The sequence below is a fragment of the Apostichopus japonicus genome, chromosome 12, assembly GCF_037975245.1.
Source record: "Apostichopus japonicus isolate 1M-3 chromosome 12, ASM3797524v1, whole genome shotgun sequence".
Classification (NCBI taxonomy): domain Eukaryota; kingdom Metazoa; phylum Echinodermata; class Holothuroidea; order Aspidochirotida; family Stichopodidae; genus Apostichopus; species Apostichopus japonicus.
Genome location: NC_092572.1, coordinates 501,048 through 528,384, shown reverse-complemented (window position 1 = coordinate 528,384; position 27,337 = coordinate 501,048). Strand labels below are relative to the sequence as shown.

The 27,337-nt window shown below is 37.6% G+C and overlaps 2 protein-coding genes across 2 annotated transcripts in view; one reads left to right on the top strand and one right to left on the bottom strand.

The window, feature by feature from the left end:
* Window positions 1-2,495, top strand: part of LOC139976769 (sushi domain-containing protein 2-like) — a 33,244-nt gene extending 30,749 nt beyond the window's left edge. Inside the window, exon 19 of the mRNA XM_071985509.1 lies at window positions 424-2,495. Coding sequence (XP_071841610.1) covers window positions 424-714 — 291 coding nt within the window. The 3' untranslated portion in view covers window positions 715-2,495. The remainder of the gene's footprint in view (window positions 1-423) is intronic.
* The window catches only part of LOC139977294 (uncharacterized), a 152,880-nt gene continuing 127,308 nt past the window's right edge, over window positions 1,766-27,337 (bottom strand). The window contains exons 79-96 of the mRNA XM_071986581.1: window positions 26,973-27,124; window positions 26,446-26,702; window positions 25,829-26,161; window positions 25,500-25,650; window positions 24,805-24,973; window positions 19,635-19,744; window positions 18,655-18,897; window positions 17,756-18,084; window positions 17,342-17,522; window positions 16,355-16,564; window positions 15,520-15,788; window positions 13,384-13,637; window positions 12,786-13,071; window positions 7,834-8,035; window positions 7,214-7,413; window positions 6,310-6,446; window positions 5,764-6,026; window positions 1,766-5,475 (exon numbers count right to left, since the gene is read on the bottom strand). Of these exons, the coding sequence (XP_071842682.1) occupies window positions 3,296-5,475; window positions 5,764-6,026; window positions 6,310-6,446; window positions 7,214-7,413; window positions 7,834-8,035; window positions 12,786-13,071; window positions 13,384-13,637; window positions 15,520-15,788; window positions 16,355-16,564; window positions 17,342-17,522; window positions 17,756-18,084; window positions 18,655-18,897; window positions 19,635-19,744; window positions 24,805-24,973; window positions 25,500-25,650; window positions 25,829-26,161; window positions 26,446-26,702; window positions 26,973-27,124 (5,926 nt within the window). The 3' untranslated portion in view covers window positions 1,766-3,295. The remainder of the gene's footprint in view (window positions 5,476-5,763; window positions 6,027-6,309; window positions 6,447-7,213; window positions 7,414-7,833; window positions 8,036-12,785; window positions 13,072-13,383; window positions 13,638-15,519; window positions 15,789-16,354; window positions 16,565-17,341; window positions 17,523-17,755; window positions 18,085-18,654; window positions 18,898-19,634; window positions 19,745-24,804; window positions 24,974-25,499; window positions 25,651-25,828; window positions 26,162-26,445; window positions 26,703-26,972; window positions 27,125-27,337) is intronic.

The following is a 27,337-nucleotide window of genomic DNA, read 5'->3' as shown; positions in this document are numbered from 1 at the left end:
TGACATGATTGTGACTGATTTAATGATTCCACAGATATTTAGATGAATTCTTTTTCATTATGCATTGATTAATCTGAATACTCTTGAGAACATTCGAATCGCCGAGGAAAATGAACATAACATTTGGCCATCATGAAGGTTGCGAAATGCCACGTGGCTGGTTAGTTTAATATTTTAGATTTGGAGTAACTTTAAGTTACCAAAACATAGTTGTTGATAAACATGTAGCAAGATTATTGGATTTTAGCCTCTTATAAATTTGAAGTAGAGTTTTATCATAAAATTTTAAACATACTTTCGTTTTCCAAGCCAGTCAATAATTAGTTAGGAACACTCGCAAATACAAAGGTCCAATATGCTGGATTTTATTATAGCACATAGTTTAATTCAAAATATGTATTTTAATATCTTATATTTACCCAGCAAAAGAACAAGCCCAAGACGGCACGGCCAGTATATTATGACGCAGAAAACCCGAATAGCCCACAAAGTATCACACAGGTTTCAGTGCATACAGCAGGCTACAATAACCAACCAGGAGAATTGAAAAGTACAGGGGCGCCATCTGTTAGAAGTAATCTGGCGCCCTCAGTTAAGAGTACCGGGGCGCACTCCACACGGAGCAATGTCAACCAACCATCGCATAAGGATGACATGTCATCGTTGGCAAGTTCCGGGAAAGGGAACGACGAGACAGATCGAAATGAGTTGTGATCAATATTTCTCAAGCAACCGTTATTTACAAATGATTGTCATTGCAAAACAATGATGCACGATATTCACGTTGTGTATATGGTCTGTGAACTTCACATGCCTCCATTCATCACATATGGTCAATGAACGCCACATGCCTCCCATTATGGGTTTATCACTGTATCCTCGTCCAACATGGACCATGACTTTAGTTACGCACGGTTAGAAGACAGTCGTGTCAGTGATGTTGTTAGAGTAGTAACCTACGCATTAAACGGGCGTCACTGCATGTATATCACGTATTAACCATCGGGACGTTCTGGGCATACATCAGCTAGCCATTGCTCTATATATGGGTTGTATGATGTTCAATGTAATTACTTATCGATCATACTACCAATGAGATTTAATATACTTTGTGGTCATGCATCACTACAGGGAAAACTATAATATTATTTACGCCATAGCAGATCTTCCTTTCATCGTTTGCCCTGAGCATGACACAATGCGATTCTTAAAATGACAACATCCTGTTTCAAGAGGTACAAAGTTCCAATTGTTGGTATTTACAACTTTCCAAAGCTATTTTCCACAGCGTTTTGGATGAGTGACCGTATTTTTAAAATTGAGCCATTTTATAAGTTTTATCTGTTGCTGCATGTACCACAATGGCTAACTACCTTGGAAAGATGGCATGTTCAAGGCAATTAATGTTTAATTTTCAGTTTCTTTTATATGATTTCATATTTTACATAACTTTTTCTCTGTTTATATAATAGTATGTAGATATAACTGACGTATCCAAACTTTACAGCTTGACTATCAAATCATACGGAATATCAATATATATAAATACTCCAAATAGCAGCAAACAAACATGATGATTGTAAGACTACTTGACTAAAGGGGGCGGGATGGGGGAGTTGCAAACGATAGAGGGCAAAATGACTTCAAAGATCGGCAAGAAGGGATTTAATGACAAATGAAATATCATAAACGCCGTTTGATGGTGACAGTTTGGTTTATTAACACAGCACACATATCAGCAATGTTTCATGTTTGGTGTCAGAGAATGGAAAACGTAAACAAATGTGTAAATTTTTTGCCAAATCGACAATGACCAATGCAAATGATAGCAATAACTATACCATCCATTTCACTGCAGAGAAGTGTAATGCTTTATACAAATAAAATATAACGTAACTTAAAATAAAATATAACATATTGTAAAACATTTCTATCACATTGTTACATTTTCTTGAGCTATTAGACCACATTGCAATTATACAGATGTGCAACTATTCAATTTTTTATAAATTTGTATTCCTCTTTGTAGCGAAGTTAGTCTAATCGCATTAAAGTTAGTCTTAATCGCCTTATAGTGAGTCTTAATTGCATTAATATTAGTCTTAATTGCATTAAAGTTAGTCTTAATTGCATTAATATTAGTCTTAATTGCATTAATGTGTAAATACAGGGAAGAAAAGAAGAGGCAGGTCAAATCTTGAAAACATGTTGCACTTCGATAACTCAGTGACATTTTACGTTTGCAAGATGTAATAGAAATAAAACCAAAATTGATATTTTTGTATAAGATGAGTGATACAATATGATGACCATGACACTTTCAATAATTGTCATGTTTTATTAACAAGGAAACTACTTCTACTTGTATCATTTATGTCATACTGTTTAATAGCTTGGAATAGGAAGCTTAACATTTTACATGCATATTCAAATAGCACATACTTGAATCGACTGGGAATAGATGTGTGTTGTGTAAAATAAACTTTAACCGTGAAGACAGCTTTCGTTTCATCTTTCATAGCTGATCCATAAAATAACTGAAAGATGTGTACATTGCATAAACAACTCATGGAAATGGGAACGTCCGTTTTGTTACCAAGTTCACAATAAATCAAGGTTATGAATTTGGAAGGAATGTTTGAAGACAAGGTAAGTGGAAGAGTTATCATGAGATACTAGTGTCAGAACATTGGATGGATTGTTCAATTAAACACAGGTGCCAAGTAGATAACTTCAAAAATATGAAAGACTGAATATTAAGTTATTTACACAGCAACTGACTGAATGACTGGATATGAAACACTATTAGAAGATTAAATTAGCAATGAAATACTATAATCAAACCAATTGTTCTGTTGGGTTTGAAACAAACAGTACACAGTATCATAAGATTACTGGGTTCATTACATTACAGGACTGAAAATACTAAGCAGTATCTATTGCAGTCAACATATTAAAGGACAATACAATCCTTTGGTGATCTAAATTGCAAACTAATTGTTTGGTTTGTCTAGAAACACAAAATCTCAGTATTTAAGAACAGAGAACTTAATAATGAAGTACATAAAATTTCAAATTGCATCCTCTATTCACTATGAAATCATTTTTGGTTATGAAGGTTCTTTCATTTCTAAAGTTCAGTGACTATGATGCCAAGATTCAGTATGAACACACAGAGAGCCAAAATACATAAGACGCATTAATATCACAGAGAAACTGTCATCAAGTTGAAACGTGCAAAAATGAACAAGCAGAACTTGTGTACAAATACTGACCACTGGATTGAAAGTATTAGCTAATATGCAGGTGCATCCTTGTCAAATATGCTCTTTTTATCAATTGAATCATCACCAGGAGAACTTGCTCTTGCATTTTCTGCCTCTTGTTTGCCATTTTCATCATCAGCATTGTCAAGCATTCTCTCCAGAAGTGGTTTAGCAACATCTGTGTTACTTCCATCCTCAATGTCTTCCACTGCTGTAACATCTTTCTCATTGTTTTTGCTTCCTTCATCCTCAATAATATCCTCTTCTTTGGCTTCTTTCTCCAATGGAATATTTTTCTCTTCCCCATGATCTCCTTCAATGTCTTCTTCCTTGTCTTGTCCTTTGTCGCCATTGCCATACTTGTCTTCAAAGTGCTTCCTCTCTTCCCCAGCTTGATGTTCTTGTTCTGTTACCTCTTCATCATCATCACCATCATCATCATTATTGTCATCATCATCATCATCATTGTCATTGTCATCGTCATCATCATGATCATCGTCATCATCATCGTCATCATCATTGTCATCATCATCATTGTTATCATCATCTTTTTGATCGCCATCTGTTCCTATAGCTTCCGTTGCATCACTGTTGCCAACTCTGTTTCCATCATCACTGGTCGGTGATTCTATCAACCTCTCCTCACCGACTGTTTCAGAGGAATCATTCTTTGGTTGTCGTGCTGTCTTCTCCTCATCTTCCTCTGTGAATTTGTTACCTTCTCTTTGATCTATGAAATCATTATCCACTTCCTCTGTTGTCCTTTGGTCTTTGTCTTCCTCATAATTATCCATTATAGCATCTTCTCTGTTTGATAATGCAGAGACAGATTTCTTACTGGATCTTCTTGATGCTGCTGACCCTCCTCTCATATTTGACCTATCTACCCCCTCCTCCCTTACAGAATGCTTAGAGGACCTGCTACCTCCACTACCTGCCCTCTTGATTCCTGGGTCAGATCGTAAGCTTGTCTGGGATCCTTTCCTTTCAACAGCATCTTTCTTAAAGCTACCTAAATTGCCTTGTTCCCTCCTTGCCTTATCTTTCTCAGATGTCCCTGACATGGTGCTATGGAAAGACTCTTGCTTCTTTAATGATTGTACATCATTTTCCTCTTTGTCAGTTACCATCATTTCCTTAGTTTTGGATCTTACTCTTTCATTGGAACCGTATGGAGAGGTTTGCTTTTCTGGTACCTCAACATTATCAGAAGACTTCCTGCTACCGGCACTGCTCCTAGATTTATTAGATCTTCTCTCGGGATTGGGAACCTTTCCTTGACTAGTCCTTGATGTGTTAGACTCTGCTGATTTTCTGGATGCTGTTTCAAAGAAATCATCTTTTTCAACAGTTGTTATCTTTTCACTCTGATCAATGTCATCACTCTTTAGTACTTCATTTTGGTTCTGATTATCAAACAGCTCTTCCTTTTCTTCTCCGAGTAATACCTCTTCTTCCCTGCTTCCACCTCTTGACACTATCTCGTCCTCATCCTCTGTCCTGTCATCTTCATCTGTCACCTCTGTTTCATCTTGTTTATCATGACTGCTTCCTGATCTGTATGATTCATCTGCTGAGCTATCCTCCTTCCCCTCGTCTTCATACCTCTCTGAATCTGACTGTCCAGTAGATTTAGCATCATCTTCCTCTGTCTTCATCTTACTTATGTCTTCTTTTTCCCTGATGTTAACTTCCACTTCTTCACTAGCATTCTGATTTTTGTTCTCTGATTCCTTTTTGTCAGGAGATCTGTAGTCAAAGAGTGAAGTAGTATGTCGCTCCTTCCCTAGATTTAATGTTCTGCTGGTGAGAATAGCTTCAAACTCATCTGGTTTGATCTCCTCCCCAGTCTCATCACTGACTTCATCCATAACTCCAAGATCCTGACCAGGTGGCTTAGACTGTTGGGAGGAAGACCTCTTAGACCCCTGAGATTTAGAGTGAGCTGACCCTGCCCTTGATGGTGTCTCACTGTCTTGCTGTGGAGTATCCCTTGTTAACCCTTCATGAATGACACCAAGAGCAGACCGCCTGGACTGTCTTGAAGGAGGTGGTTGATCTGACTGGTCCCCCCGGTCTCTTGTTTGTTCCAAAGGTGGAACAGGCAGTGGGGATGATGAGTCACGCAGTTGATGTACTTTTGGTGATTTAGCTTCTGTAGTACGAGCTGCTGGTTTTGGCCATTTCCTTGGGCCATGCTCTGACAAACCTGGAGAGATGAAGAAATGTTTATGTTGATTATACCAATTAATTGGTAGGTTTGTTTGTCCTGTGAGATAAGTAAGCTATCTACATTGCATCTATCAGCTGATATCATGAATCATTGTATCTGTCTTTTCCAGTGCATACTTAAAACTAGAAGATACAATAACATAGATGCTTACCACCTGCTGAGACACAGACTATTCACTGGTATCAGATAGTAAGCAAAGCTGACAAAAATGACATCACAATCTTTCATCAACTTGATGTTAAATGTGTAACAGTGCTTGCTTACCTGGATCTAGTACGATGGATGTTCTCTGAATCTCCCACTGAGAGGCAGGATGGGGGCATGGTAGGTCTACTGTAAAACAACAGACTTGTCTATAACTGTTTATGAAGACAGGACAGCAGTACATCTCCATGCCAGATGGCAAGTTATCTCCATCACTAGATTTATCATCTTGCCTTGGTTCCTCTCCCTCTAATGGTGAAATTGACCTCTGGTTTTTAAGGACTGGATAAATATATAGCAAAGGAATCAGCTGAAACCCATCTCTGAAAGATATTAAACAAGAAACATTAGAAGTCATAATGAAATTTCAGCATCATCTTGATTATTACCAGTAATATAACTATTAGTTTATCTTCCCAACTTGTTTGGCAATATGACTAGCATCAATCAAGGTAAGAGAGACCTTGTGTCATGTGCCTATTACCATTACTTAGTGCACTATGACTCAGATACAGTTCTGCTGACTTCATGACATTATCAGAAAAGATCAAGCAAATGTTGACTAAGAAAACTGAGGGGAATACTTTAATACTGTGTAGTACATACCCTGCTTTAGTGAGGGCTCCCTTCTCTACATCCCATGATGCACCATTCATGAAGACATCAGTTATGTAAATACCACCTTCATGACTGACTGCATCAGTCAGTGACCCTTCTGCTGGCACCTCACAGACAAGACCAATCTGAACACAAAATAGCAAACAAGAGAATAAGTGAATTAAAGAAAACCTCCAACTTGTCATAACTTAAGTTGTGACCAGATCACACACACAGTCACAGCTTTGACCTACAGCAAAACTTAATCCAATATGTCCTACAACTTGACACACTTCTTGCTATGTTGACAGTAATAATTGGAAATTTTAATTAATGTAACTGTCAAAAGGGATTTCTAGTCTGATTACACTCTCATATACATTTGCCAATAAACTCACACTTACAGGGAATTGCAGATGCTATTATTACTTGCATTATCATAGTTCAGGGAATGCCAGATGCTATTGGTTACTTGCACAATTGTAATTAGATTAGATTCCCTAATCTATAATAACATATGGAACAAAGGGATTATCCTCACCAAGCTAGACAGAGATACTCTGATGTATAAATTGACACATAATTTGGCATACAAGAGGTAGATTTTGCATACACTGTACTAATGGTGAATATGACCACCAATTAACCTGTAAACTAAGTATATTATTATTCTGCACATTTTGTGACCAAACGGATAAAAAATAGGTCAAGATATCAATACTGTGCCTTTACATTAACTGATAATAATAACAGTCAGTTACCAGCGGCTCTAACATTTTGGTATACAAAAGTTTACTGCTTAATTTGTTAAATCTGATAGAAAATGTAAAATTAATATAAATGAAAGACAACAAGCTGATCTAATGATTTCAGAAGTTACTCTTCACCTAACAAAGCTAGATTGGTTAATTACCTCACTCAGAAGGCACTTCTCCAACACAGCTTTTTCAAGTCTTAGAGCTGTAATGCAAGCCCCAGGATTAACTAATCCACCCAGCCAGAGTGAAGAGAGGTGGCCATGGGGGTCCAATGGGCGTCGAGGATCCTGAGATGATCCTGGTACTTTGCCTTCTTTGATCCACTTTCTCATTTGGTTGTAACGTTTCTTCAGATCTGGAGTTATGAGAGCACAAGAGAAATATCATGTTACTTGATTCTGGACAATGTATATGCAAGGTTGGAGACCTCTGAAGTTTATCAACATGTAAGTTAGGATGACAGTATTATCAAAGGTATCAATGTAGAATGTTTCTCATTTTTATTATTCCAATTCTTCCTTCTTATCATGAGAATGCGCAAACCAATTCATATTGGAGTTGTGGTCAGTATAGTCGACTAACATTATGATTCCACTTCCCAGCCAGCCCCCACCCCTTTTATCTAACCCTGAAGCTTTAGAAAAATAACACTATTGAATAAAAAAATATTGGAAAATGACACAAGCATTGTCACAAAAACATTACAATTCTATTTATATTCTATTAAGGTTTTCCAGTATATTTAATGGTTAGTTTCAAGAGAATTGAATCTTACCAAGGGTCCACGAGACAATAGAGTGGCCACAGGGTAGTCTGTTAGGATGGACCCATAAAGATGGCACAGCATCCTCCTGTAGGGCCTTGGCTATCATAAGAACATCCTCAGGCATTGCCTCCTGACCCCCCAGGATATTAACCTCTAGATTATGCAGTGATTGACGTACATGACACAGCAAAGAGTTAAGCCAATGACACTCCTGAAGAGACAAATGTAGCAATTCAAATTGGTGATTAAATATGAATGTACATGTACCTTATAGCAATTGATACCCTCCTGCACTTCAAGACCAACATTGGATAAATAACTATATACCCTCCTGCACTTTAAGACAAACATTGGATAAATAACTATATACCCTCCTGCACTTCAAGACAAACATTGGATAAATAACTATATACCCTCCTGCACTTCAAGACCAACATTGGATAAATAACTATATACCCTCCTGCACTTCAAGACCAACATTGGATAAATAACTATATACCCTCCTGCACTTCGAGACAAACATTGGATAAATAACTATATACCCTCCTGCACGCACTTCAAGACAAACATTGGATAAATAACTATTCCCTCCTGCACTTCAAGACAAACATTGGATAAATACAGTACCGCTCACGTATAACTGGACATGTGTACGCGCACAGAATCGTATAAACACGTATAAACACGTACACTCGCGTATAAACTCGTTGACAAAGAAATTGCCGCGTAGAGGCCGCGTAGACACCGCGTATAATCCCTCTACGAGTTTATACGCAGGAAATGCTATTGTGCTCAATGAATAGGGATTAAAGTCGCCGAAAGAGTTAGTGAGATGTTTAAAACAGCCGTTTCTTACATCATAGTTTAAGAGGTGATATTCACTTTGCAGCGAAGGGGACGAAGGTAAAGTGTTTGATGGCATAGAATTTTTTTTGTTAATTGGGTTTCTATTCAGTGTTTCTTTCCCCGACTTTATTTTTCAGTTGTAGAGGTTCTGTTCCACGGAGGATTAGTTTACTTTGAATAGTTGTCAACATTTGGAAGAAATAATAAAGTATTACTAAGCGTTTCTTTGTCAATTTTTATTTAATTTACCGTTGGTTCGTTGGAATGAAAAGAAAAAATTCCACCGAACAACTTTGAAGCAGGGCCGGTTAAAAACAAAACATGTTTTTCGCCCGCACAAGGGGCCTCCTTTTTCCTGAATCCCCGGGTGTCTATTCGGATTACAAGCAATCTAAACTATCATTAAATAATATTTTGTAAAGGAAGCCACGTATTCCGAACTAGTATTAAAGCAATGAAAAGAAAAAATTATGGCCGCCCGTTTTTTTTCAGATTTCGTACGAGAAACATTTTATTTGAAAAAAAAGAACAACTCAAACGTATGGTAATTTTTTGTCGCAAGAAGTGTGTTATTGGAAAATATGTATTGAAAGAGGCAGAGAATTTGCCGCAAAACGGCGGACCTTTCATATGAAAATATGTAAACCTTCATTGAACATCCTGTTCTCCCTCAGTTGATTTGAGTAGGCCTAGGCCTATGCTAAAACAAAACTTTGAACAAAAAAAGAGGTGTTACGTAAAAAAACTTATACTTCTTAGAATGTAGGAAAACAGTTTCCAATTGCATGACTTTTTCCCTTGAATGTCCGTTTGCCAAATAAAAAACATTTAGGATCCACAGACTGATTGGCCATGACAAAAGTGTTCGAGCACAATTTAAAATGGCGCTAAGATGCTTACCAGCTCCATTCAACTTGACATTATAAGAACCAGTTGTAACCGAACATCAGAAGAGTAAAATCCACGTATTCCAACAGTAAGTTTCATTTGAGGTTTTTGTTTTCCCATGTCATGCGTACTAAAACGTGATCACCAAATATCCCAACTGCAGGTGCGCGCGCGGAATATTGACTACCCTGGAAATCTAGGTCATGTCCTGGTTTCTGCTCACAAGCCTGACACCTGTTAATTTGCATTCCATTCTGACCTAACAAGGAGTTGTTACAACCCTGGCAAACTGCCAAAAACGTGCGACACTATATTAACCCGTCTCGTAAGAGAGTAGGGGTGGCCCAAGCAGTCTCCCAGGTACCTTGCTTAGCGCGTGTGAGCTCAACCTTTGCAGCAACGAGCTTTACCCTGGATTCCTGGAAGTACAATTATGTTCGTGAGATTTTACGCCCTGGGATTTGTTTCTCAATGTGTTCAAATTTTGCGAATAACATTTCCTCATTGTCAAAAACAAACTTCGATAACCATTGAAGATGAAAAAAAAGGAAAATAACCGGACGATTGAACGGTGAGAAAAAATACAATTAACGTAGGGGTAAAACGTTCGTAACATTTGCATATTACTAGTACTTTCAGATGTTTCCGACTTTTTAAACAGTGTTACATTTCGTGGCGCCTTGTGTGTCTGGTAATGGCGGTACGTTCGGCGTTATCAATAAAAAGCTTAGCAACTTTTAAGGAGCTACGGGAGTGACATGTTAAAACGTTGAAATTATTTTTTTTTAAAAAGTTCAATACGTATCTCCGTGTTACATATTAAACATTAAACATTTTCGGTTGTGTCGGCAGGAGGTAAACATTAAAGTAACGATGCTGTAGTGTATTTATATTCGTTATTCAGTCTGGGATTTATTGGATTACTTCATGTGTACCGTTGTTTTGAAAATATTTTGTGCGACGTTTTGAGCCTAGGTAAAACGATATTTTTGTTGAACGGAAGCCACTTAGAACCAGGATAAGATATACCGATGGCCATTATCATCAATATGTCGATATTTCTCTTATTTCGTGTTACTGCTCCCCACTCCTGCTTGAATTTTTGTTTCAAAAGGTTAGTAAATAGTTATTGTACATTGAATGCTTTTGTCAAAACATGACGTTACTTCAATATATTTCTTCGCAGCAATTTTGTGTTCAAAGTTGTATCACCTTTGACTTTGTTCAAATCATTAATTCACCTTGCACGATTTTTCAACACTTTCTGAATGGCCAGGCCTATGTACTTTCAATATAACATACCAGCAATGGCCCTTGTGAAAAAAGCAATACACTGCATTTCGAAATATTTTGTTTGGCATCGTGCCAGGAGTGCAAAATAGAAACGCTACATATACAGTAGGAAAAGTATCCAAAGTCGCTTATGTTTGTGTTAACGATAACATTTTATTAAAAAGGCAACCAATCATAAACTTCGACTGATAAAACTTCTTTCGTTCCCATGGTGAAGTGAACCTGGGCAAGTTCGAATGTCGATGACCAATTTATGTTCCGTGACTAATGTCAATGGGAATTATGTGTGTAAAAAATCGGGTCTTTCCACGTGTTATATATATATATATATATAGAAGTTTTACGTAAGCGGAGCGAAATTCTTGGAGGCTCCTTGATTGTGAGGAAGCACTAATACCTAAGCCTCAATATTTGTGGAAAAAAATCGTAAGGGTTTTCTTCTGAAAATATTTTTTCATAGTAGGCCTAACCAAAACCTTGTCATTGCTTTTGGGGGAAGTCAGATCTTCAAGTTCAAATATTGTTTTTTTTTTCGTTAAACGGTTATCGTGGTTTTCTTGCGAGGCATATACGGCGTAACTTTCGATGAAGGCTAAAAGGTAGGATAGGCCAAGGCCTACCTTGTTCTCATTAATTGTTACCTACATTCAATTGAATGCCCAACGGGAGGAACTCGTATAAATATTAACAGACTGGTGCACATTGTAATTGATAAAGTTTCCTTGCTGAAGTTTTCCTGCACTGATTGTATCGATCGTTTGTACTTCTAGTAGCGCTGTTTTCTTTGTTACTCTTATCCTTAACGGCTTAAGTATATGCTTACTCTGTGGTTGAATATTTTGGAAAGGCTTAGGAGACATTACTTGTTGTTGAGTTTACCGACTCTTTTCTGCATCACAGTTTATTCTAACCCATAGAAGCTCTGCTATATAAAGCGGCTGAGAATATCCTACGTTTACAGATTATACGAGATTGTACGTCTTTACGCGCGTATAATCCCTATTCAGGTGCACTGAAGCGAAGCCCTAAGCCGCGTAGACACGGCGTAGACGCCGCGTAGACACCGCGTAGAAAGTCGCGTACAGAAACGTATAACATCGTGTAATCGCGTATAATCGCGTAGATAAACGTAGAGTATACGTCTACGCGAGTTATACGTGAGCGGTACTGTAACTATATACCCTCCTGCACTTGAAGACAAACATTGGATAAATAACTATATGCCCTCCTGCACTTCAAGACAAACATTGGATAAATAACTATATGCCCTCCTGCACTTCAAGACAAACATTGGATAAATAACTATATACCCTCCTGCACTTCAAGACAAACATTGGATAAATAACTATATACCCTCCTGCACTTCAAGACAAACATTGGATAAATAACTATATAACCTCCTGCACTTTAAGACAAACATTGGATAAATAACTATATACCCTCCTGCACTTCAAGACAAACATTGGATAAATAACTATATACCCTCCTGCACTTTAAGACAAACATTGGATAAATAACTATATACCCTCCTGCACTTCAAGACAAACATTGGATAAATAACTATATACCCTCCTGCACTTCAAGACAAACATTGGATAAATAACTATATACCCTCCTGCACTTTAAGACAAACATTGGATAAATAACTATATGCAAGTTAAGGAGTTGGAGTAACACCCCAGTACTTCTAAGGAAGCTTTCAAAGCACCACTTGGTACCTCCATATTCTCCAAGAAGCAAGATAAAACCATCCGCTCCATTATCATATCTTAACTCAACATTCTGTTACTCTCTGTCTATCTCTCTGACTCAATTGCAATCAACATCAATATTTTATAGCTTCAAGACACTTCCTCAAATTGATTGTCTAGAAAATTCACCATTAATTTACCATTAAAATCATGTTATTACTAGCAGTATTAGAATAAGCTTACCTGCAGAAGGACAAATCCAATGCTCTGAGGCATTTCATTGTTGGTAACACTAAGAAGGCTCATCAATGAAGGGGCATGGTAAGGGAATGTATACCTCTCTGCCTCATTGACAATGTGTAGTGGAAGCTCCCCAAGGTCTAACAGAGGTGGCAGCTTCTCACTGATAGCATCTACTGCATTCTGAACTTTAGTCAGATTTAACTTTCTTTGTAACAGGATATGGCTGTGAGGTCCACTGTGTTGAAGTTCATAGATGTTACTAAGGTGTCTTAAAAACTGCAACCCGCTGAAAGAAATGTAACCAATTGTGATATATGAAATTGATTCATATTGCATAGCCTGATAAAAAGGACTACTCCATTGAGGCAAAACTTGCAAACATTGCATATTTAATGCAAATCAAGTATTGAGAGCATATATGTCAAGCACAAGGGATCAGTCTGCTGTGAGTTTATCAAGGATCAGGCTTCTGAGCATACATACCAGGGATCAGTCAAGATAAAACAGTGTTGATGAGTCCTGTTACATCAAGGATTCTAATATTATACAGATCAGTCTAAATGAACGATGTTAATAAGTTGATGGTTTTTTTTCCTACCTGCAGCTCTGTAAAGCTCTTTTCACTTCTCTGGTGAATCCGTGACCATCATAGCTGTCATCCCTATCCTCCCAGCGCTCCGCCAGCCAATTTGGATAATCTCGTATGTCAACATTGGTAGGAGGGGTGGCTAAGGTGATGGCACCTAACTGAATGGACCCTGAGGGACTACAGGCTGACATTAGGATGTGATGGGAAATGGCTCTAACATACACCTGGTCCCAGGGGTCACTTATAATATTACTGTACACCAGCTGCAAGTGGAACAGAAACGAGGAAGGTGGCATTAAACTTAGCTTAACTTACATTTAATAAATAGTTTAGTGCTCTTATAGCAATTGCCAGCTCAGACAAATGATTAAGGTGCTATTTTCAAGTTTCAAACTCCCAAGTTTTAAGCAGAGGAATTTGTATCACACTGACTAAACAATCCTATCAAAACAAGGATAATGCGATATGAAGGCAAAGTTGGAACATTATGTCTTTCTGCAAAAAGAATGGCAACAAGCATTTTTCAACAAGCATTATGAACTTATGGACTGTATTACATGGAAATATACTTCATAGAATGATAAGCTTTACAATGTAAGACATTGATAGTTGAACTATTACTGTTTAACATCTCCAGGAGTCTATGAAGGGCATTGTCCAATCATGCAAGGCTAGTAATTAACATTAAACTATCAAACACTGTACTCCATAGAATGATAAGCTTTACAATGTAAGACATTGGTAGTTGAACTATTACTGTTTAACATCTCCAGGAGTCCATGAAGGGCATTGTCAAATCATGCAAGGCTAGTACTTAACATTAAACTTTCAAACACTGTACTCCATAGAATGATAAGCTTTACAATGTAAGACATTGGTAGCTGAACTATTACTGTTAAACATCTCCAGGAGTTTATGAAGGACATTGTCCAATCATGCAAGGCTAGTACTTAACATTTAACTATCAAACACTGTACTTCATAGAATGCTAAGCTTTACAATGTAAGACATTGGTAGTTGCACTATTACTGTTTAACATCTCCAGGAGTTTATGAAGGACATTGTCCAATCATGCAAGGCTAGTACTTAACATTAAACTTTCAAACACTGTACTTCATAGAATGCTAAGCTTTACAATGTAAGACATTGGTAGTTGCACTATTACTTTTGAACATCTCCAGGAGTCCATGAAGGACATTGTCCAATCATGCAAGGCTCTTAATTAACATTAAACTTTCAAACACTGTACTCCATAGAATGCTAAGCTTTACAATGTAAGACATTGGTAGTTGCACTATTACTGTTTAACATCTCCAGGAGTCCATGAAGGACATTGTCCAATCATGCAAGGCTCTTAATTAACATTAAACTTTCAAACACTGTACTCCATAGAATGATAAGCTTTACAATGTAAGACATTGGTAGTTGCACTATTACTGTTTAACATCTCCAGGAGTCCATGAAGGACATTGTCCAATCATGCAAGGCTCTTAATTAACATTAAACTTTCAAACACTGTACTCCATAGAATGATAAGCTTTACAATGTAAGACATTGGTAGTTGAACTATTACTGTTTAACATCTCCAGGAGTCCATGAAGGGCATTGTCCAATCATGCAAGGCTAGTACTTAACATTAAACTTTCAAACACTGTACTCCATAGAATGATGAGCTTTACAATGTAAGACATTGGTAGTTGAACTATTACTGTTTAACATCTCCAGGAGTCTATGAAGGGCATTGTCCAATCATGCAAGGCCAGTACTTAACATTAAATTTTCAAACACTGTACTTCATAGATTGATAAGCTTTACAATGTAAGACATTGGTAGTTGAACTATTACTGTTTAACATCTCCAGGAGTCCATGAAGGGCATTGTCCAATCATGCAAGGCTAGTACTTAACATTAAACTTTCAAACACTGTACTCCATAGAATGATGAGCTTTACAATGTAAGACATTGGTAGTTGAACTATTACTGTTTAACATCTCCAGGAGTCTATGAAGGGCATTGTCCAATCATGCAAGGCTAGTACTTAATATTAAACTTTAAAACACTGTAAAGTTTGGGAACAAAACTAAACAATAAACATAAAATGGTTAACAATAATGATGAAATATTATACTGGAATGTTTGACTTACTTTTGTTAACAATTCTCCAAGTTCTTGGAGTTCACTGGGTCTGTTTTGTTCCCTGAACTTTGACTTTAATATTACATCAATCCCATGATGCACTTGTGAATTACTAAGTGCATATATCTTGGTGAGACCAACTGGTCCAAACATCTGCCTGGAGACCAACAGGCCATGAATCATGCAGACAGCATACACTGCTGCTCGTACATTAGAAGCACTCTCTTGAAGCGTCTGCAAGTAGGCCTCTGGTATAGACTTCAATGAGGTTATTACAGCTGGTGGTATTGAGAGTGAAAGATCACTATGAACACAATGAATTCAGTGCACTATAACATAAACTGATCTGAGAATGAATCAGCATCACATAAATAAACACTTTACTAAGCAGTAGCTTCTGTGAAGTCATTACAGCTGGTGGTAAGGGAAAGATCAAACTATACTGATGAATGAATTTAGGGACACTAACTGAACTTTGCATTAGCTCAATGTCACTAGGACATTTGCAACAATCAATACAAACAGCTTCTTGAGAACCAAACACTTTAAACTATATATCCTTGCACAAAGCCATCCATTTTAAAACATTCAGCAATCTGTTTTATGAAATCTTTAGAAAGATGTGAAAAAGGAACCACACATTTGTGAAAATCAATGATCTCTGTATAACCCTCTACATATATGAACATTAACACTGAGGATGTCACCTTTAGATAAGATCCTGCAATTAGCAATGGAAAACACTTTCTACTTACACTAACTACTTACACTACATACTTACCCTACACTATAATGTTCATACAATGTTTGTTAACCATTAGCCTGGTTTATGCATTATACATACCAGTCTTAAATGTTTGGTTGAGAGATGGAGGGTTAAAGCTATCAATCTCTGCTTCTTGCTCCTCTGTGGTGTCAGGTGCAAATACATCCCATGTCACAATACGTAAATTCTGAATCAGAAAGTAGGGTATAGTGGAGGATGGTTCTGATGTCATCCAAATACAGGAACGTGATTGGTCACCTCTGTTAATGGGTACCATGCCTAAAGAACCTGACAGAGAAGAGTTAAAAATAAATATGAAAACAATGATTAGAAACAAGATTTAATGTTTACAACATCTAAACATGAATCACACTCAAGTTTACATTATATCTAAAATGCTACCAGAAAGCTGAGACCTCCCACTCTATGGTTACTCTGTTTATTAGTCTTCATAGAGAACTGAGACCATTATTTCTACTCTACCATTACTCTGCTAATTAGTCTTAATTGCTGTTGAGAATTTGAAGCAACTCTACTATTACTAACTCACAGTTTCTTCGCCAAAGAAGTAACTATGATAGAATAGGAATAACAGAACACATCAAAGATATTGTCTGCAAATGTTTTTATCATATAATATGAAAAAGTCATATACAATTAGTAGATTAATGCGAAACCCATTTCCCAGGGTCCTGGTTATAATACTTCCATTTGGCCTGGACTCTTTACATTAACACTATAGAGGGTAGTGTTATAAAGCATGAACTTGATATATGCAGCAGCAATGAGTGTGTTACACTGTGTATGTGGTACAGTAGAATGTTAACATACAAATGTCTGTTAATGTCAACAACACCTCCAGTTTCATCGTTATGGTTACAGTAATTAAACTGAGTGCCTCACCTCCCATATTGCCACCTCTTATCAGCTGATGTTTGAGGCTGGCTAAAAAACTCTTCTGAGCAATGAGTGTGTTGCACTGTGTATGTGGTACAGTAGAATGTTAACATACAAATGTCTGTTATTTCATCGTTATGGTTACAGTAATTAAAGTGAGTGTCTCACCTCCCATATTACCACCTCTTATCAGCTGATGTTTGAGGCTGGCTACAAACTCTTCTGAGGCCAGATGAAGACGTTCAATGACTAACCAACCTTCTTTATCAGTCATGGCGTCAATCATCATAGTAACATGAGCTTCACATCCCTCACCCAATGTTACCGACTGGAACGGAATACTCTTACGCTGTAAAAAAGTAACACCAGATTCATACAAATATGACACCCTAAATGTACGTAAACTTTGAAAGTTAATATAATGTCCAGAAAATATAAATAACCTTGTTCCATCATCAATATAAAGACTGGAGCATAAATCATACGGTTGGTCTGTTGCATATACTGTGGTATTGAATAGATTTGCATATAAGAGTTGGGATGGATATATCATGATCAGTAAGTAATGAGATAAGCAGTTACCTTTGCATACTCTCTAAGTATGTCTCTTGGGTTGGATATCTGTGTGATTTCGGAAGTCAACCTTACATTCCCGTAAGCTGGGGTGGGGGGCATAAGAATAAGCACTCCTAGCTGGTGGTGTACGCTAGCAACTAAACCCCCTAGAGAGGTGGGTAGAGCCTTCACCACCGTCAAATGCCTCGCAACGTACTTGGAAGCTGCTATAGCAAAACGATCTGGTCGCAATAATCTAAGAAGAACCAGTTGGTGGAAGTCTGTCAAATCTCCAAGGTCAGGCGTACTCTGCCCAGACTCAAGATCCCGATCTTTGGCTTCCACTTCCTCAAGACCTGTTTAAAGCAAAAAACGCACTTGGACATAATTCTGATAAAGTAACATAACTTTCAGCAATACAGTAGCCTAATACTTGGCCTTTTAATGGCCACACTAGTGAAGGCATATCCCATGACCCAACCATTTCATAACAGCTAAGGTCAAAGGGTACACATATGGTTTATTCCATGATCCAACCATCTCATACCAGCTAAGGTCAAAGGGTACACATATGGTTTATCCATGATCCAACCATCTCATTCCAGCTAAGGTCAAAGGGTACACATATGGTTTATTCCATGATCCAACAATCTCATACCAGCTAAGGTCAAATGGTACACATATGGTTTATTCCATGATCCAACCATCTCATACCAGCTAAGGTCAAATGGTACACATATGGTTTATCCATGACCCAACCATCTCATACCAGCTAAGGTCAAAGGGTACACATATGGTTTTGCCTCTGTCAAGTGAAAATAAATTAAAAAACAAATATAATTTATTAAAGATATTTATTTCTTAATGCATTTCATTTCCTGCCAGAAGTTCTGAACTAATATGAATGGTTTTGAACATTAACCTACCTGCCAGAGCACTTGTGGTGGGCCTGATTGGAATGGCTTCCATCTCTGGTTCTTCAGACTGGTACCATTTGGCCCATGGTTCAGGAGACTCTGCCAGCTGTACACAGATGCCATCCAATGGCCCAGGGAGTACTGACACTGCCATCAAGTCTTCCCACTGCTCTGAGGGGAGGAACTCTGGGGGTGTAGCATCGCTTTCAAAGTCTTTCAGGGTAAGGTCCATGGTGCCCAGACCAGGGTTACCTTAAAATTAACAAGAATGATCTAGCTGTTAAAATCCTACCCTGAAAACTGAAGGTTCTTGTTTGGTCAGTCTAAGTGTAAGCACTGCATCACCATATGTAAATAAGTAACATATTCACTTTGATAATATCTGTGCATTGTGTAGCAAGAATAGCAAACAAGTAACCTTAATTATAGGCAGTGTGCAAGAAATGAAAAAGTGTGCAGTTACTTATAATGCTGACTATGTTCACTCTTAGACCCCCCATAATAAGATAAACTTTACCTGATGAATTCCTATGTGTGCAGTTGAGGTCATATGTCCAATATCTGTCACCAGATGTCTTAGACAAAGAGCCTTAAGGTGCAATAAGAGACATATAAAGTGCAGATTAGTGTCTGGAAGCAGCAGGAGGACAGAACAGTTTAATAAAGTCATAGAAAAATATAACAGCAAGGCAAGAGAGGCTGCAGTTACAAAGGTAATGATTAGTTTTCATAATTACCTTATATTATGTTAAATATGTATCAGTTACTTACAAGTCTAGTTAAGTTACATAGAATTAATTTCATGACTTGATTAAAGTGAGGATCCTTCCATTCTACCCCCCTACTACATCATTTAAGAATTAATAACAATAACATGAGCAGTAATAAATTACTACCAACAGCAAGTGATGGTTGTAAACCTAAAAGTTTCTTTAATTAAATGAAACAGAAGATTGAGTTATTCATCTGAGTGTAAGACTGAAACTGACCTTGAAGTAGGAGAGACAACTCTTCTTCTGAAAATATGTTGAGAGTCTCGTACTGGATGTTGAGACAGATCATGGTAGCAAAGAGAAGACGGTGCTCCTCATACAAAGACCTGGAAATATTATTAACAGAATCAAATATATAACAGATCATGGAAGCAAGGAGGAGACGGTGCTCCTCATACAAAGACCTGGAAATATTATTAGCAGAATCAAATATATAACAGATCATGGTAGCAATGAGGAGACGGTGCTCCTCATACAAAGACCTGGAAAATATTATTAGCAGAATCAATTATATAACTTACAGATCATTTAAGGCTACTTATAACAACTGACTGGCTGCTGATTTAATTATAATGGCTCCCTCTATTTCCAAGCAATATCTAGCAATAAGTAGGCCTACGTGAACCATAACAGATACAACAGACTTTAAGTGTCTCTCAGGTTTGCACATTATATTTATGTATGTTTGGTTGGTATGTTTGGCTGACAGGCTGTTGTATTCTATAACCTCTTTGTACACAGTCAAAGCCAGTAGAGAGTACTATGATTGTAAGACTTACTGTCTGACATTCTGAAATACTGTCTGTATTAAGGAATCCACTAATTGTTTGATATGATTGGCTGACAGGCTGTTGTATTCTACTCCCTCTTTGTACACATTCAAAGCCAGTAGAGAGTACTATGATTGTAAGACTTACTGTCTGACATTCTGGAATACAGTCTGTGTCAAGGAATCCACTAATTGTTTGATATGATTGGCTGACAGGCTGTTGTATTCTATTACCTCTTCATACACAGTCAAAGCCAGTAGAGAGTACTATGATTGTAAGACTTACTGTCTGACATTCTGGAATACTGTCTGTATTAAGGAATCCACTAATTGTTTGATATGATTGGCTGACAGGCTGTTGTATTCTATTACCTCTTTGTACACATTCAAAGCCAGTAGAGAGTACTATGATTGTAAGACTTACTGTCTGACATTCTGGAATACTGTCTGTGTCAAGGAATCCACTAATTGTTTGATATGATTGGCTGACAGGCGGTTGTATTCTACTCCCTCTTTGTACACATTCAAAGCCAGTAGAGAGTACTATGATTGTAAGACTTACTGTCTGACATTCTGGAATACTGTCTGTATTAAGGAATCCACTAATTGTTTGATATGATTGGCTGACAGGCTGTTGTATTCTATTACCTCTTTGTACACATTCAAAGCCAGTAGAGAGTACTATGATTGTAAGACTTACTGTCTGACATTCTGGAATACTGTCTATGTCAAGGAATCCACTAATTGTTTGATATGATTGGCTGACAGGCTGTTGTATTCTATTACCTCTTTGTACACATTCAAAGCCAGTAGAGAGTACTATGATTGTAAGACTTACTGTCTGACATTCTGGAATACTGTCTGTATTAAGGAATCCACTAATTGTTTGATGATTGGCTGACAGGCTGTTGTATTCTATTACCTCTTTGTACACATTCAAAGCCAGTAGAGAGTACTATATATGATTGTAAGACTTACTGTCTGACATTCTGAAATACTGTCTGTGTCAAGGAATCCACTAATTGTTTGATATGAATGGCTGACAGGCTGTTGTATTATACTCCCTCTTTGTACACATTCAAAGCCAGTAGAGAGTACTATGATTGTAAGAATTACTGTCTGACATTCTGGAATACTGTCTGTGTCAAGGAATCCACTAATTGTTTGATATGATTGGCTGACAGGCTGTTGTATTCTATTACCTCTTTGTGCACATTAAAAGCCAGTAGAGAGTACTATGATTGTAAGACTTACTGTCTGACATTCTGGAATACTGTCTGTATTAACTCTTTGTACACATTCAAAGCCAGTAGAGAGTACTATGAATTTAAGACTTACTGTCTGACATTCTGGAATACTGTCTGTATTAAGGAATCCACTAATTGTTTGATATGATTGGCTGACAGGCTGTTATATTCTATTACCTCTTTGTACACATTCAAAGCCAGTAGAGAGTACTACTATGATTGTAAGACTTACTGTCTGACATTCTGGAATACTGTCTGTGTCAAGGAATCCACTGATTGTTTGATATGATTGGCTGACAGGCTGTTGTATTCTATTACCTCTTTGTGCACATTCAAAGCCAGTAGAGAGTTCTATGATTGTAAGACTTACTGTCTAACATTCTGGAATACTGTCTGTATTAAGGAATCCACTAATTGTTTGATATGAATGGCTGACAGGCTGTTGAATTCTTTTACCTCTTTGTACACATACAAAACCAGTAGAGAGTACTACTATGACTGTAAGACTTACTGTCTGACATTCTGGAATACTGTCTGTGTCAAGGAATCCACTGATTGTTTGATATGATTGGCTGACAGGCTGTTGTATTCTATTACCTCTTTGTACACATTCAAAGCCAGTAGAGAGTACTATGATTGTAAGACTTACTGTCTGACATTCTGGAATACTGTCTGTGTCAAGGAATCCACTGATTGTTTGATATGATTGGCTGACAGGCTGTTGTATTCTATTACCTCTTTGTACACATTCAAAACCAGTAGAGAGTACTATGAATGTAAGACTTACTGTCTGACATTCTGGAATACTGTCTGTATTAAGGAATCCACTTATTGTTTGATATGATTGGCTGACAGGCTGTTATATTCTATTACCTCTTTGTACACATTCAAAGCCAGTAGAGAGTACTACTATGATTGTAAAACTTACTGTCTGACATTCTGGAATACTGTCTGTGTCAAGGAATCCACTGATTGTTTGATATGATTGGCTGACAGGCTGTTGTATTCTATTACCTCTTTGTACACATTCAAAGCCAGTAGAGAGTACTACTATGATTGTAAGACTTACTGTCTGACATTCTGGAATACTGTCTGTGTCAAGGAATCCACTGATTGTTTGATATGATTGGCTGACAGGCTGTTGTATTCTATTACCTCTTTGTACACATTCAAAGCCAGTAGAGAGTACTATGAATGTAAGACTTACTGTCTGACATTCTGGAATACTGTCTGTATTAAGGAATCCACTAATTGTTTGATATGATTGGCTGACAGGCTGTTGTATTCTATTACCTCTTTGTACACATTCAAAGCCAGTAGAGAGTACTACTATGATTGTAAGACATTCTGTCTTTGTGCACATTACCTCTTTGTGCACATTACCTCTTTGTGCACATTCAAAGCCAGTAGAGAGTTCTATGATTGTAAGACTTACTGTCTGACATTCTGGAATACTGTCTGTATTAAGGAATCCACTAATTGTTTGATATGATTGGCTGTCAGGCTGTTGTATTCTATTACCTCTTTGTACACATTCAAAGCCAGTAGAGAGTACTATGACTGTAAGACTTACTGTCTGACATTCTGGAATACTGTCTGTGTCAAGGAATCCACTAATTGTTTGATATGATTGGCTGACAGGCTGTTGTATTCTATTACCTCTTTGTACACATTCAAAGCCAGTAGAGAGTACTATGATTGTAAGACTTTGTGTCTGACATTCTGGAATACTGTCTGTGTCAAGGAATCAACTGATTGTTTGATATGATTGGCTGACAGGCTGTTGTATTCTATTACCCCTTTGTACACATTCAAAGCCAGTAGAGAGTACTATGATTGTAAGACTTACTGTCTGACATTCTGGAATACTTTCTGTGTCAAAGAATCCACTGATTGTTTGATATGATTGGCTGACAGGCTGTTGTATTCTATTACCCCTTTGTACACATTCAAAGCCAGTAGAGAGTACTATGATTGTAAGACTTACTGTCTGACATTCTGGAATACTTTCTGTGTCAAAGAATCCACTAATTGTTTGATATGATTGGCTGACAGGCTGTTGTATTCTATTACCTCTTTGTGCACATTCAAAGCCAGTAGAGAGTTCTATGATTGTCAGACTTACTGTCTGACATTCTGGAATACTGTCTGTATTAAGGAATCCACTAATTGTTTGATATGATTGGCTGACAGGCTGTTGTATTCTATTACCTCTTTGTACACATTCAAAGCCAGTAGAGAGTACTATGATTGTAAGACTTACTGTCTGACATTCTGGAATACTGTCTGTGTCAAGGAATCCACTAATTGTTTGATATGATTGGCTGACAGGCTGTTGTATTCTATTACCTCTTTGTACACATTCAAAGCCAGTAGAGAGTACTATGATTGTAAGACTTACTGTCTGACATTCTGGAATACTGTCTGTGTCAAGGAATCCACTAATTGTTTGATATGATTGGCTGACAGGCTGTTGTATTCTATTACCTCTTTGTACACATTCAAAGCCAGTAGAGAGTACTATGATTGTAAGACTTACTGTCTGACATTCTGGAATACTGTCTGTGTCAAGGAATCCACTAATTGTTTGATATGATTGGCTGACAGGCTGTTGCATTCTATTACCTCTTTGTGCACATTCAAAGCCAGTAGAGAGTTCTATGATTGTCAGACTTACTGTCTGACATTCTGGAATACTGTCTGTATTAAGGAATCCACTAATTGTTTGATATGATTGGCTGACAGGCTGTTGTATTCTATTACCCCTTTGTACACATTCAAAGCCAGTAGAGAGTACTATGATTGTAAGACTTACTGTCTGACATTCTGGAATACTTTCTGTGTCAAAGAATCCACTGATTGTTTGATATGATTGGCTGACAGGCTGTTGTATTCTATTACCCCTTTGTACACATTCAAAGCCAGTAGAGAGTACTATGATTGTAAGACTTACTGTCTGACATTCTGGAATACTTTCTGTATTAAGGAATCCACTAATTGTTTGATATGATTGGCTGACAGGCTGTTGTATTCTATTACCTCTTTGTACACATTCAAAGCCAGTAGAGAGTACTATGATTGTAAGACTTACTGTCTGACATTCTGGAATACTGTCTGTGTCAAGGAATCCACTAATTGTTTGATATGATTGGCTGACAGGCTGTTGTATTCTATTACCTCTTTGTACACATTCAAAGCCAGTAGAGAGTACTATGATTGTAAGACTTACTGTCTGACATTCTGGAATACTGTCTGTGTCAAGGAATCCACTAATTGTTTGATATGATTGGCTGACAGGCTGTTGCATTCTATTACCTCTTTGTACACATTCAAAGCCAGTAGAGAGTACTACTATGATTGTAAGACTTACTGTCTGACATTCTGGAATACTGTCTGTGTCAAGGAATCCACTAATTGTTTGATATGATTGGCTGACAGGCTGTTGTATTCTACTCCCTCTGATGGAAACTCCTGTACTTGGGGTAGCTGTATGTCAATCTTTGGGGCAGATTCTTCCTGGGTTGGTGATGATTGAGTGTCTAATGAGGAGTAAATCAAATAAATAGGTAACGGTTTGCTTCTCAAGAGCATGGTACACTAAAATATTATATAGCCAACAAAAAGTACAGAAAAATTCAGGATCTTACATGAGCTTTGCCAAAAGAGAGAATTAAAAGACTGAAACTCAAGAAAATGTGTGTAGTGAAACACCAGAGAACCTGTTAGCACTACACATATCATAACCTTACCTATATGCTCTCATACTATATATCCCATACTAGTATGTACACAGGGGATTTGAGGGATGGAGGGAAGGGAAGGGAGGGAGGTGATGGAAAGAAGGATGGAGGAGGGAAAGTGATGGAGGTAAATGAGGGAAAAGATGGAGCAGAATGAAATGATCAATTTCAAACTATCAGTTTAAACTTATTCAGAACAGGTTTAAATGAGCACAGCGTAGTTGGCAGGCAAGTGCATTTGATTTTTTTTTTTATATTGAAGGCTTTTAATCAGGGCTGCAATAATATCAGCCAATTATGTCAAAGATAAACAGTAAAAGATTACTTATTGTGTCACTTAAGTGACGTCCTTCTGCTTGTGTGTCATCATTCCTTTGGTCTGCCTGTAAATCTTCCTCTCTCAAGACCCTAGAGATCTTTGTAGAGGCACTGAGAGATGGCCGATGGATGGACTCATCATCACTGTCTTCTCCATGCTGGATAAAAAGGAAAATACATGGAGACAATAAATCCAACTACTAGGAATTAAGGTACAAGATAATACTGTATATGGTTCTAAGATACCTTGTCTCTGACCTCACTGAAGTGCCAAGCCTGTTTAAATGAAACCATCTAGAGTATATATAGAGCTCTATAGGTCTCTTAACAACTTACATTTATCTCCTCTCTTCCCACGATATCATGAGAAGGATCTTCTCCTACTGCCTGGTCAAACATCCAAAGAAAGAATGGCAGAGAGAGATGGTATTCCCTCTGAATGCCCCGTAGGCTGCTACCAATAGAGTATAACATGGCACCCCTCTTGGCCACAGCCTGAAGACCATCCTTGATGGTGTCTAGAGTGTTGATAATCTCTTCCAATTCTTGAAGTCTGGCATAGACAGCTTGTTTATTGTCCACAATGGAAGAGACGTAGACCGTGTGAGAGGTGATAGCATTAGAGCCAACCTCTCCTTCCAGCACAACCAATAACTTGTCATCTAGAGTCTACGGAGATGATGAAAAAGATTACAGTCATTTTACAAACACAGCTTTGGCTGATGATTAGAGCCATACCAAACTGGTTGTAATTAGTATACAAAAGCAAACATTTTTTCCCACCACTTTTTTCTACTATTTGACCTACCAGTTTTGCTACATCTGCTAAATCTTTCCTGTTTGTTCAATAATGATGTAGTGATGGGTGGCTCATTTTAACCCCCCCCCCCCCCCAAATGAAGAAGGTGCACCAGAATCTTACTGAAGATCCAAATTACAAGGATATCTCTTACCTTGATGGTAGATCTCAGTTCCTTCAAGGATGCCATGACTTTTTGCCGTTCCTTGTAGAGATGTGGTAGGACCCTCTGGAAGGCTCTGTCTAGTAACTCTTCTTTTAAAGTCTCAGGAGTACTGCAGTAGTTCACCACTACAGTACTAGATGCTATTCTAGAACTAAGCTTTGGCAGGTTGTTGGTGGTTGCCATGGTGACGCAAAAGTTTTCATGCCCTAGCAATCGCCGTCCACAATACTTGATGAGACGGGCATCTGTTGGAAGTAAGTCAGGTATGTTTAACAATTAGTGAGCTCTTAATTTAGTTTCGCACAGTTGATTAATTGTATTAATGTAGTAGCTATTATTAATCCTGTTAATTAAACTACATAACTATGTCTATGCTTTATTACTTACTTCATCTGAGACCTATATTTCCACACTTCTTTACAATCCTCTTTGAACAATGCTTTGCAGTACTTCATTATGCTCATGTAAGACCACATGTTTAGATTTGTTAAAGAAAGTCAGGTTTCATCAATTACCTTCAGGTCCCTGGATTTCACTGCCATGATTAGCATGATGAATCAATGGAGACACCATATTATCAAAGGAATCATCTTCACAATTCATCAAGAGTAGAGGGCGTCCTGACAAAATCGCCTTCTCAATGCGAACTACAATGGATGGATCGAACCTGCAAAGATTGAAAACATTTGTTCATTCATACTTAGTAAAGATTCCTAAATCCTATTGGTCCATTCAGGTCAGCTGACCGTGGTTAATCCTGTGAGTAACGCACGGTAAAATTACGGGGCATCACTTTAATAAATCTTTGGTTATATGTAACCAAAAATGTTTTGTTTTATGATTTTCCCCCCACACAAATGGTAGTGTATGAATGAACGGG